Here is an 11875-nt window from a genome sequence, read left to right on the forward strand (position 1 = left end):
AAAATGTATCCTTGCAAGTGGCCAACAATGGCGCTCACTGTCATACTCAACTGACATTAACATTAACATCTCCATTATGTTATATTTTTTCAGAAAGCACACATAAAGTGCAAGTGAAGCGTAATAGAGTAGTTTATTCCATGAGCCTGTGAATCTTTCAGTATTTTAGAATGACAGGGAATAGGTGTTTGAATTTCGGTGGGGACACCAGAACAGATCCTTAGGAAATTCAGCCCCACTTTCTGGATTTTGGCTTTATCTTATGCCACATTTTTTTAATCTGGACATCATGACTTTTAAATGGTACTATTTAAAAGGTACTATGGTACTATGTAGAAAAACTTTAGTCTGGAATTTGAAGGGCTGAGGGAAACATTTTCAAGGTTCAGATCATGCTCAGGCTATGGTGCAAAATAAATGAATGAGTAAATACATAAATACTGTGCCAAGGTTTTGGGAACGCTATTACGCACATTTTTGTCAACTTTTGCGCACGTTTTGGACAGGTTTTGGGGAGGTCGGCAGGGGCGTGGTGTGACTCCGGACAGGCTGATGACTCTGTGGATTCACTCATGCATGGTCACACAATGTGACAGTCCAGACATGGCTGGAAACGGGAGGCAGCTCCGTCTAACCAAGCCCCATCTCCGACTCCGAGCGGCCTCCAAAAACTAACCACATCAAGGGAAAACTTTTCCTTGCGCACGTTAGCGGGCCCGGGACTGACAGCCAGACTGAGCGCACGCCTGGAGAAGTTTTGTGCACGCATGAGTTTGAGAGGCAGCAGTTAGAGGAGAGTTTGTTTGAGCCGACAGGGGAGGCGACAAGGTTGCGGGTGGGAGACAGAGGGAGGGTCGCTGCAGCCGCGGGAGGTCCACACGCTTTTCGACGCACTCAAATGATGGCACCAATGATGGCAGAAGGATTTGCTTTTCGTTTTTAAGTATGACATCTCCGGTCTAAAGGTATGATGGCCCAACACTGCTGTATTTAAGTAGGAGTGAAGTTAGCCGAGATAGATGAAGAACGGCGTGTTATCAGGTAATTTAGAGCTGCTTCAGTTTTACCACACAGGAGAGAGACAAAAGCCTCACAAAGCTCAGAGAGTCTGGGGACTCTGGCACACTCTGTATTGTGAGCCTGGCAGGTATGGCTTTGTATTTGAGCCTGTCTGTTACATTCATCACCACCCGACAGAAATGCCGCAAATACCTGTGAAAACTGAGGAAAGCTGATTCAAAGATTGTGTCTAATAATTCAGTCATCACAATGTCAAACACAACTTTCTGTAACCCCAAATACACTCAGCCCATCATGTATACAGGCTACTTCTTCAAATAGAAGCGGTTTCCGTAGACTTATTTTTGGACCAGGCTACAACTAGAGGTTGTTTCCAGATCTGGATACATTTTAATATTTCATCAAACCATGCACAGAGCTTTTGATGTGATATTTTGTTCAGTGTTCGATGAATTGCTTTTGGTCTGCTGACCCCTTTAAACAGCAAGCGGATGAATTATTGTTTGACTACTGCTTTTCTCTTCCAGGTGTCAAACATATTGTGAACCCTAGTCGATGGATTTATTACCTTTAATACAAGAATATTTTAGTAAGTTTCTCCTCTGCTCACTCTGTGTGTGTGTGTGTGTGTGTGTGTGTGTGTGTGTGTCAGTTTGTTGTATGAATATTGTTCGTTCCATGTGGCTACAGAATGCTGTCTAAAAGAATATCAACAGGCATCTATTTGCTCAATACACAATATCTCCTGTCTGTCCCCATAATAGGACAGATGAGGTAAGACAGTAAGTATACAGTTGTTTTACTACATAAACATTCAGTGTCCGTTTTAAATCTGTGACATCTTCACAGATTTAGAGCTGAGAATATTACTCAATGGACAGAAAAGTAATTGACACCGCTGTGTTGTCACTGATCGAGCTCATTTCATGATTTATACAGTCGTTTTTGAACATATTTGGGGTTTTGAATATTGAACAAAACAGGGTATTTGAAGTCATTGACATTGACCCTCAGAAGGTGTAACGATTATTTTTCTGACATTTTAAAGATGATTAGAAAAAAGAAAAAGTGAAAGATTAATCTTTGACATCTATCTAAGTCTTTTCAAACTGGAAAATTCCACTTTCAGAGTTTTAGAAAGTTAAAAACAGCTTCACTCTAACACCGCACCAGAAATAGTCTCACAGGCATTACATGATTAACTCTCCTTATTACAGTAACATTTTTCTGTCTGTTCCCGGTGGCTTTCATTTTACAGTTGAGTGGGAGAGCTGAAGGGAGGGTAGCCTGTATGTGTGTATGTCAGTATTTGTTCCTGTGTGTGTGTGTGTGTGTGTGTGTTCCTGTGTGTGTGTGTGTGTGTGTGTGTGCGTGCGTGTGCGTGTGCGTGTGTCACACCAGAACCCCATCTCTGCTAAATGCTGTTTTCGAACATTATAATGTTGATCTCAGCACATGCCTGCTGGGCAGTGGAGCGAGCAGGTGAGAGAGAGAGAGAGACCAGCCTGACATAGAGGGAGAGGGAGCGAGAGAGAAAGGGAGAGTGAACCGGGGTTCAGTCTAACAGGTGGCCTATACAGTAAATGAGCGGCTAAAAAGCGTCCAGTTGGAGCGAATGCTGTGTTTCGATTTGTTTTCGATATCCGACGCCGACGTGGCAGGTCTTCTATAAAGACCTTGGTCTGCCGAGCGTTTTGATGAAAAAGAGAAATATGTCGGAGTCTAGTCGACACCTCCACTCTCATCCATGTCCTCGTGTCCTCTTGTGTGTTCGTTTGAGTAGAGAGTTTAACCTCAGGGTAAGGCCTTACATGATATTATTCCGACCAACTTTTAAGTACTTTCAACAGATTCCTGAACATTTCTTGGTAACTTTCTCTCTCTGTTTGTCCTCTTTTTGTTTTGCCACTCCTCCTGTCTTCGTCCACTCCAGCCTGTACTTTCTCCATAGGCTAGAAATCTTGAAGCATGGGCGACTGGAGCTTTCTGGGGCGGCTGTTGGAGAACGCTCAGGAGCACTCAACGGTCATCGGCAAAGTCTGGCTGACTGTCCTCTTCATCTTCAGGATCCTGGTGCTGGGGGCCGCAGCTGAAGAGGTCTGGGGCGATGAGCAGTCCGACTTCACCTGCAACACCCAGCAGCCTGGTTGCGAGAACGTTTGCTACGACGAGGCCTTCCCCATCTCGCACATCCGCTTCTGGGTGCTGCAGATCATCTTCGTGTCCACACCAACTCTCATCTACCTGGGCCATGTGCTGCACATCGTCCGCATGGAGGAGAAGCGGAAAGAGAAGGAGGAGGAGACGCGCAAAGCAAACAGGTTCCAAGAGGAGAAAGAACTCCTTTATAGAAATGGTGGAGGAGGAGGAGGAGGAGGCGGCAAGAAGGAAAAGCCGCCAATCAGGGACGAGCATGGCAAAATCCGTATCAGAGGCGCGTTGCTGCGTACCTATGTGTTCAACATTATTTTCAAGACCCTGTTTGAAGTGGGATTCATTTTGGGCCAGTATTTCCTCTATGGCTTCCAGCTGAGGCCCCTGTACAAGTGTGCACGTTGGCCCTGCCCCAACACCGTTGACTGCTTCATATCGAGGCCCACTGAAAAGACCATTTTTATTATATTTATGCTTGTGGTGGCTTGCGTGTCTCTTTTGCTGAATTTGTTAGAGATCTATCACCTTGGATGGAAGAAAGTTAAACAGGGCATGACAAATGAGTTTGCCCCCGACCACGAGTCGCTGCGCCGTGTCGACATTGCAGAGCCTGAGTGTTTGGCCTCGGCCTCCAGAACTGCCCCATCCAGCCTCAGCTACCCTCCCAACTACACGGATGTGACGGCGGGCAGCGGGGCGTTCTTACCGCCCATGGGGCCGGCAGCTGTGCCCTCAGCGGCGGAGTTCAAGATGGATGACCTCCAGCAGGAGCAGTCCCTCCGCCAGCCTTCCCCCTCTTCCCACTACTACATCACCAACAACAACAACCACAGGCTGGCCACACAGCAGAACTGGGCCAACCTGGCCACCGAGCAGCAGACTCGGGAGATGAAGGCCACCTCATCCTCCCCGTCTTCCTCTTCCTCCACCAGCACCAGCAACGAGCAGCAGCAGCAGCAGCCCGTCGACGCCGCGCTGCTCCTTCCCACCAGCAACAACACCAGCAACACCAACATCACCAACACAACCGCTAATGTCGCCTCCAGCAGCAGCAGCGCTGGCACTGTTTCCAACGCAGGCAGCTGGGGCGGGGGGAAGAGCGAGCAGGAGGAAGGCCACGTCACCACTACCACAGCGGAGATGCACGAGCCCCCAGTAACGGTCAGTACAGACCCCCGGCGGCTCAGTCGGGCCAGCAAGAGCAGCAGCATCAGGGCCAGACCAAGTGACCTGGCTGTCTGAATCTCTTCAGCCCTCTCATGTCCCTAAACCCTCCCAGACCAACACCCCGCTTCCCCAACCCCACCCCACACACGGTGATTCTCAGACAAAAAAAAATAAAAATCACAGGCATGCATAAAGCAAAAAAAAAAAAAAAAAAAAGCAAAAAAACAAAAAAGACAAACAAAAAAACCCAGAAGAAGGCAAGGTGACAAGAGACAGGACAGCAGGAGAGCAGGACAGCGTGAACTTGACTTGATCAGGAGCAGTTGTTTATTCAGTGCAATCGGTGAGTTGTAAAGTAGTTGAGGCAAGGTTTGTGTTTTTGGTTGGTCTTAATTTATGCGCACAAAATGTGATCATGCAGTGCTATAAAGTGGGAAGGCTCCGCTCGCAGCGGTGGATGGAGCGAAGGACCTTGTGATGTCACAATTTTGCTTCAAAATGGACACATCTCGCCAACGTGTTCAGTTTGGGGGAAGATCTCATGGTGTTACCCTATCCTATCTTTTTTCTTCTTTTTGTTCTGCCTAAAGGACTCATTATTCCAAATGAAGAGGATCATTTGTTAAAACAATGACTGAATATTCTTTTTATTTCACCTGGAGGAAGCAGTGGTAGCTGGCGGTGTTGTACAGATCAGTTACAGCCAGACATTTTGCTCATATATCTTGTCCATCATATTTATCTGGTTTCACAGTCAATCAAAAACATGACACTTCGTCTTGCACGTCATGTCAACAGGTTGTTCCAGCGTTTGTCCGTAGACCTGGAAGGTCTTTTGCTGCAGTACTTCCTGTATTTTCCGAACAGAACCCTGCTGTGTTAAACATAATTCATCTAGGAAGTCATAACATTATATGTATTTTGTTCCTTGTAGTTGTTCATGCCAGCGTCTGAAACTACAACTCACCGATTCACTGGCTGCATATTTGCATGGCAAAGTCGGCTATCTTGGTCTTACCCATGATCAATTGCAGCGCCTCCCGCAGAGACAATCAATATTGCAATTGAGAGGGAATGGGTAGAAGTGGACAGGGGTGATATTCCCAGAGTCCTCTGAATGAACACACATAGGCGCAGTGTGGACAGGATGTGGGTCAAAGCAGCTGGTAGAAGTAATCCTGTGATGTCAGGAATGCACCTGGGTCTCCACCAACACTGCACTGTCAATAACCCAGAGATCAAAACGTTCCCACCATGCTGTTAGTTTACAAAAGACGAAAAAAAAAGGAGCAGAGTCCCTTGCGCCTTCCTCTGTCAGCGTCGCCTTCAGTCAACACACCTGAAAGGAAAATGAAGACATTGCCTTCAAAGAATCTCAGTAAAGAATAACAATATTCTCCTTGTTCATCCATGTGAACAACCTCCCAAAGCTCTTTGCTTAGACTTGAAACTGCTCAATTTTTAGCTAGATAGTTGGAAGATATTTTTGCCCTCAAACCCACGGCCCCCCACTTTTAATCATCGCACCTAAAGATTGAGAGCAACTTTGGGAGTTAAATGATTTTCACCATCACACATTTCATGTGCTTCTTCATTGGTTTTATTCTGAAAAGTGCTATTTTTTTAAAACTGAATTGAATTTTACTCATAAATTGCATTCTTGTAGTAGTCAGTTTGTGATTGCAAAACAGCTACAATTTAAAAAAAAAAAAAAAAAGACAAAATGACTGGCGTTGCGTTTAAAACGCCAAGGTGCAGTCGACCTTGACGGCTTCTATTTTGTTGTGTTCACCTTGATTCTTAGAGATCTTTAGAAGCCCAAACTTTTAACTCAATTCATCCGCAGCCGCAGTCCCCTGTCTCTGTTGTTTTACTGTGCTGTTTGGTTCATTCACAATCCAGGCACTCACTTTCAAAAAGCTTTTCTTTTCTTCTTTAACTTTGCAACGACCTTAATCCACTGTATTACCTGTGAGTTGCAAGTACACTGTGAAAACTCAACCATCTGCATTGGACATAGGGCACAGGGCATACGATTGAGCACTACTATGTTTGTGCAAAGTATTCAATAGGAACAATACTTTTCCAGCAGTTAATGTGCAGGTTCATAGGAGTATCTGTACCCATATAGGTTTATGATGTTCAGTGCCGTATTTTACTTCAGTTGCTTAAATGACATTTAGTGCAAACAGAAGCACAAAGAGGAGAATATACACCTACACAACACATAGTAGGTAAAACGTAGCCTTTCCCAATCTGTGTTCCTTGTTCAAAATGACAAAAAAAAACCTTTGTTATCTGCATTTGTTCTTGATCCCTAAAGTTTACATTTTGGTAGTTGATAAAGATTTGCACATTTAGGAAAGAAAATTGCTGTTCTACAATGCTAATATTGGTAGTGATAGAGAGAGAACGAGAGAGTGAGCGAGCGAGAGAGCAAGAGACAGAGCGAGTGTGACCCAAACTGCCAATCTCTATGATCCTCAAAGGAAAAAAAAAATGTCTTAAAACTAAAACGCAGTGGCTCTTCAAAATAAAGGCAGTATTAAAAAAAGAAACTGTTATTTACCTCAAGCTCAGGTAATGATGAGTTTGAGTCTTTAAAAAAAAACAAAACAACAACAGCGAGAGAGAGAAGAAACAGTTGGGGTGTTTTTCTGTGTGTTCACTCGGTGTGTTCTCACAGACTGGTCGGGACTATGGTCAGACGTCAAATCAGACGACCCCACTGTTGACAGAATGTTAGCTGGGTAGCTGGCCCTTCCCTAACCCCGCATACGAAGCCCTGACAGGATGTTTTGTTCGAAGCCCGTCGTCCCCGTGACTCCTCCAAACTCTCTCCTCTTACGTTTCATGCAGAGCATGATTTCTCTGGCTCGTCAGGGAGTAGGAACCATCTCACAATGCTCAGAACAGCAACCTGTTTTCAATGCTGTCTTAAACAAGAGAAGTGCCTTGTGTATGAATGATTCTTTTGTAAGAACAAGTTGATGTAAATGTTAATTTACCTCAAATGTTTACAAAACTGTTACTAAATAAATTTTTTGTACCATATTCGGCGTTCTTGCTTTCAGTTTTGCGAGTCTGCATTGTTGTATGCCTCAAAAAGACAACTACTGTCTATCAAAGACACAGAGAGATAAAATATTAAACTGTCAACACATTAGATGGACAACAAAGGCTGTAAGGCTGCTAGGGCTGACATCTTGTCAGGTTCACTATCGAAAAATCCATCAATACACATCCACACACATCACACGAGGAAATGTGACACAGGACACAAGATGAACTTATCATCATTTAATACATTTTGACAGTACATCAGGACTGTATGAACTGAAAAAATTAAACTGACCTTAAATGACAACACAATTTCCATACTTTGTAAATATTGTAAATATTCAAATTCTGAGTTTGAATTTCTTCTCCAACACTACAAAGTGCTCATTTAATAATTAATGAGTCAGACATACAAAACTATCATTTATTATTTGAATGCAAAGGAAGAGTTGACGAGTCTCACATTAGTTGCTGTGTAGTCTGGTGGTGCGGCAGCAGATACTTGTGTATCTGTTGGCTGGCAGCAGGGTGGACAGACTTTGGCTGGGTGGGAGTTTCTATGCAGATATCTCACGTCACTGATGCCACTGATGCTCTGCAGATGGTACCACTGATGTCCTGGTGGTTTTAGTCACCAGCTGTAGCGCCTTCCTGTCCTGGGCCGTGATGAACCACGCCAGCTTGTTTCTCATCAGAAAGCTTTCTATTGCTTCTCAGTAAAAGCCGACAGTAACTTTTGCACAGTTTAGTTTTTTTTTTTCTTCTTTACCTGTTGATAGCAGTTGACTTTTTTGAGCTGTGGTCAATTCTGAGTCTTCTTTCAGGCTGGTGGAAAGAAAACATCCAAGATATACTTTTAAGTTGTTTATTTATTTGTTTTCTGGAAATTAACACAAATCAGTGTATATTCAATAATACAGCCTTTCAGAAGCATTTTTAATACCAAAAATATTTGTATTGATGTCTAAACTAGAGAAGGTTGGTGACATCTACTTTCACCCCATTCACCTGTAGGATCTCATTTTTTGCTGAAAAATTAATTTCACAGTTTGAAGTGCATAATTTTAAAAGCCATTTTCTCAAAATTAGTTTTCTACACCAAACTTGTTCCTCATTTTATTCCTAAAAGCATTGCAAAAATGTATTTTTACAGTTGACAGTATCATCTGATAATCGAGTACAAAACAGATCAAATTCCCTCCTTCAACTGGATATTCAGTGATTACTGAACCTGGCTTTATCCGATGTTCAGATTTCTGCTCTGGTATGTATGCAAATTAGCAGATATTTAACTTGATAATGGAATTTCATAACTTGGAGTTCTTACCCGGGTATTGTTTTTTTGTGTGTTTTTTATTTCATATACTAGAGGCAGTTAATCTATAATAATCTGCCCACAAAGTAGTTTTTCATCAGCATGTAAGTCTTCTTGATTTGAATGGTTTCTTGTTGCTCTGTTGGGCATCAGCATCAGATGAGCTCCTGGGTGTCTTCGGTATTACTTTCTTTGTAGACTCTTTGACCTCTGACCTCCCAACAGCTCACTCCCTCAATCTGCATTCCGACAGCGAATGTCAGAATGTGATGCTGAGCCAGAGACACACACAGCCAGACCCACTTCATAGCCACATCCAGAAATAATTAAAATAAGACGGACGTGTCAGTGTCGCACCTGAGAGTCAAACATCGATCACAAACTCAGTCTGCGCCATCGCAAGAACTGAGTGAAAATTTTCAACACCGTGCAATACATGATAAAGGTGGGTGAAATTTACGGCTGCTGGGAAAGTTTCTTCTGATCTTTGAGCGCAGGCATCAACGAAGCAACACTGAAAACAAATAACTTATATACATACAAAGAGAAGTATAAGTATAGTATAAGTGAATAAATTATTATATTAACAGTATATGATAAGTAAGCAATGTGAGTGAGAGTGAGATGAAAAGATGACTATAAATCTCCTGGCTGTGCATCAAGTACAGCATTATGCCACCTGAGACCCGGTCACCTAGCTGCACATAAAAACATTGTGAAAAAAATCATGCAAAACACTCCTTCCAACACATCTAAAGTGCACTATTTCATTTTTATCTCATAAATTTGATTTTTACTCTTGTCAGTTAAAATGGAATTAGCTTCGCGTTCTATACACATATGATTATATGTCAAAATATACAAACCCCTCCAGTAAGCCTCACTTTTACAGGCTACAGCATCTCCAAAATGCAGCCAGTAGCTGGCTCATAGAAAAGTTTAGTGAGCATGGGGTCTTACATACCATTTCTTGCAGTGTGGCGTACCATAGCGTGTGCTACTGGTAGATTCTGGCATCTCTATGAAAACACAAAATTGCAGTTTTACAAAAAGTATGACTTTGAATTGTTGGCATACAAGGCCAGTTTGATAGATAACATTTAATCTGACAAACAATGCTTTACAGAGTCAGATGGCTTCCTGGAGGAAATGATTTGTAATATAAGACTTAAGTTGTAAATATAGAAGCCTGACGGATGCCACAGAAAGTCTTAATTGTATAAATGACATATAAAAAAGGACAACCCATTGGTCTGCATATTGGGGATTAATTGGTGTCACAACACAATACTTCTCTGCCATAAAAAACAGTATAGACCAGCACGATATCCATGCTGTTAGTGCTGGTTTGGTGCTGGTTTAGCTGGTGGACCAGCATGATGAAGCTGGTCCACCAGCAAGGTCCCATTAATTATGCTGGCCTATCAGCATAGTCTTGCTGGTGATGTTGCTGATGAAGCTGGTGACCAGCATCCAATCACCAGCATCCAAACACCTGTACCTGAATCCTGTTCAATCAGCGTCTTGTACTGCCACTGCAATATGAAATCTGTTGTTGATTCATCCCATGTTGGTTACCAGCATATCAGCACCAACACACAACATATGCTGATCTTGCTGGTCACCAGCTATGATGGTCTATGTTTTTTCCAGCAGGGTTACTAGCTGAAGTACAACTAACTTGATATTTAACTAGTTATAGTAAGTTAGATGCTAATCTAGCAGACATCTTATTTTTCATCAACCTTGGATTATAAATAAGTGCAAACTGTCATTACAGACGAGTAAACCTTAACTTCTGGCTGGCAACAATATAAAAATATAGCCCCAAAAAATATATCCTGTTAAAAACGAATCATTTTTAAGACATGGCCAGAATTTTAGTTTAAATCATTCAGAAATATTAACTCACATTATCAACAGATAGAAACTACAGTGTTGTTGTTCTGTCAAAGATGTCTTAGTAATGCAAAGCATTGCAGAGATGTTTATTGAAGTTCACATGCTAACCAGCTAGCCCCGGCCTGTTCTGTCTCATAATACCACTTTGTACCTCAAGAGTGGATAGTCTGACAGTCCCCATAGTTTAAACTTAAAGATGTTACAGCCACAGGTATGCAGCTTAGTATACAAATTAAACTAAATAAACTCACAAAATGTCAACAAAGGAAATATTCTTACACCTATTTGCTTCACTGTAACAGAAATACAACTGTACGCCTTCTGAATTCAAATTTGTCTCTTTTACTGAACTAATACAAGTTTAATCACCTCATTAACTCATCCAAAACACACTTCATTCAAACTCCACATGAATAAAATAAAACTCACCAAAACAGTCCTGGTTTGTCTTTCCACAATCACCTCTGGTTTTGTTGAAATAAATCCTCAATTCAAAAAGTAAGATGGTACTCTTCTCCGGGTCTACATGTGTTTTTTGTCTAGCTTTATCTAGCTACACAGCATGCTAAACTAGGCTACTTGCTAGTGGCAGCTAGCAGTGAAGCTAGACACGACAGCCAAATAAAGAGTAGCTGATATAATTGTGCCTCCAGTAGCACAACATACGCTGGTCTATGCTGGTTTTTGCGGCAGGGCTGTGTCCAGTATTGGGCTTTCACAGCCAGCTTCACTCGTCCTCATTTCTGCAGTATGAAATAAGTTGTGGACACGGTTACCAGGGTGGGATGTTGGTTCTGGTGTGTTGGTGCTGGTATGCTGGTGACCAGCATGGCATGTGTCAACAACTTATTTCATATTGCAGAGTATGACGAGGAGTGAAGTTGGCTGTGAAAGCCCAATACAGGTCTCAGAGTCAGTCAAGTTGTCACAGTACACCAGGTTAATTGAACGCGAGCTTCAAACCTGCAAGATTTTGGGGGTCATTTGAGGGCACTTGAAACAAACTGTAAATACTGCACTAAATATGAAAAAATATAAATGCAACACTTTGTTTGTTGGTCCCATTTTTCTCACACGTTTTTATTTTGTATGTACACAAAATAATTACTTCTTTCAGATGTTGAGCACACATTTGTTAAAATCCAATAAGATAAGTCATCCACCTGACAAGTGTGGCAAATCAAGATTTTGACTGAACAGGATTCAGGCACAGGTGTTCCCTGCCCAGCATGCTGCTTATTGGATGTAGGTGTCCAG

At 42.5% G+C, this 11875-nt stretch overlaps 1 protein-coding gene and 1 long non-coding RNA gene across 6 annotated transcripts; one reads left to right on the forward strand and one right to left on the reverse strand.

Annotated features, from left to right (window-relative positions):
* Window positions 1-608: 608 nt before the first annotated feature.
* On the forward strand, window positions 609-7395 carry LOC119026419 (gap junction alpha-3 protein-like). 4 transcript variants are annotated; one of them, XM_037110798.1, is made up of 3 exons: window positions 609-965; window positions 1548-1609; window positions 2954-7395. In XM_037110798.1, exon 3 carries the CDS (start codon window positions 2989-2991, stop codon window positions 4414-4416), a length of 1428 nt encoding a protein of 475 aa, XP_036966693.1. In that variant the 5' UTR covers window positions 609-965; window positions 1548-1609; window positions 2954-2988; the 3' UTR covers window positions 4417-7395. The 4 variants fall into 4 exon arrangements, with proteins under 4 accessions (XP_036966693.1, XP_036966694.1, XP_036966696.1 ...); XM_037110799.1 differs by having other exon boundaries at window positions 609-1609; XM_037110801.1 differs by lacking the exon at window positions 1548-1609.
* Window positions 7396-7795: 400 nt separating this feature from the next.
* LOC119026420 lies at window positions 7796-11448 on the reverse strand. Of its 2 annotated transcripts, none has more exons than XR_005077143.1 (3): window positions 11048-11448; window positions 9681-9735; window positions 7796-8226 (listed from the first exon to the last, which is right to left on the reverse strand). It is a non-coding gene; the product is annotated as an uncharacterized LOC119026420 (long non-coding RNA). The 2 variants fall into 2 exon arrangements; XR_005077144.1 differs by lacking the exon at window positions 7796-8226 and adding an exon at window positions 8245-9414.
* Window positions 11449-11875: the final 427 nt, after the last annotated feature.

Source organism: Acanthopagrus latus, chromosome 9, assembly GCF_904848185.1.
Source record: "Acanthopagrus latus isolate v.2019 chromosome 9, fAcaLat1.1, whole genome shotgun sequence".
In the NCBI taxonomy this organism is placed as follows: Eukaryota; Metazoa; Chordata; class Actinopteri; order Spariformes; family Sparidae; genus Acanthopagrus; species Acanthopagrus latus.

Bases quoted from the DNA above. Each gene is read 5' to 3' on its own strand.
- LOC119026419 (XM_037110799.1), top strand. From the start codon at position 2,989: ATGGGCGACTGGAGCTTTCTGGGGCGGCTGTTGGAGAACGCTCAGGAG.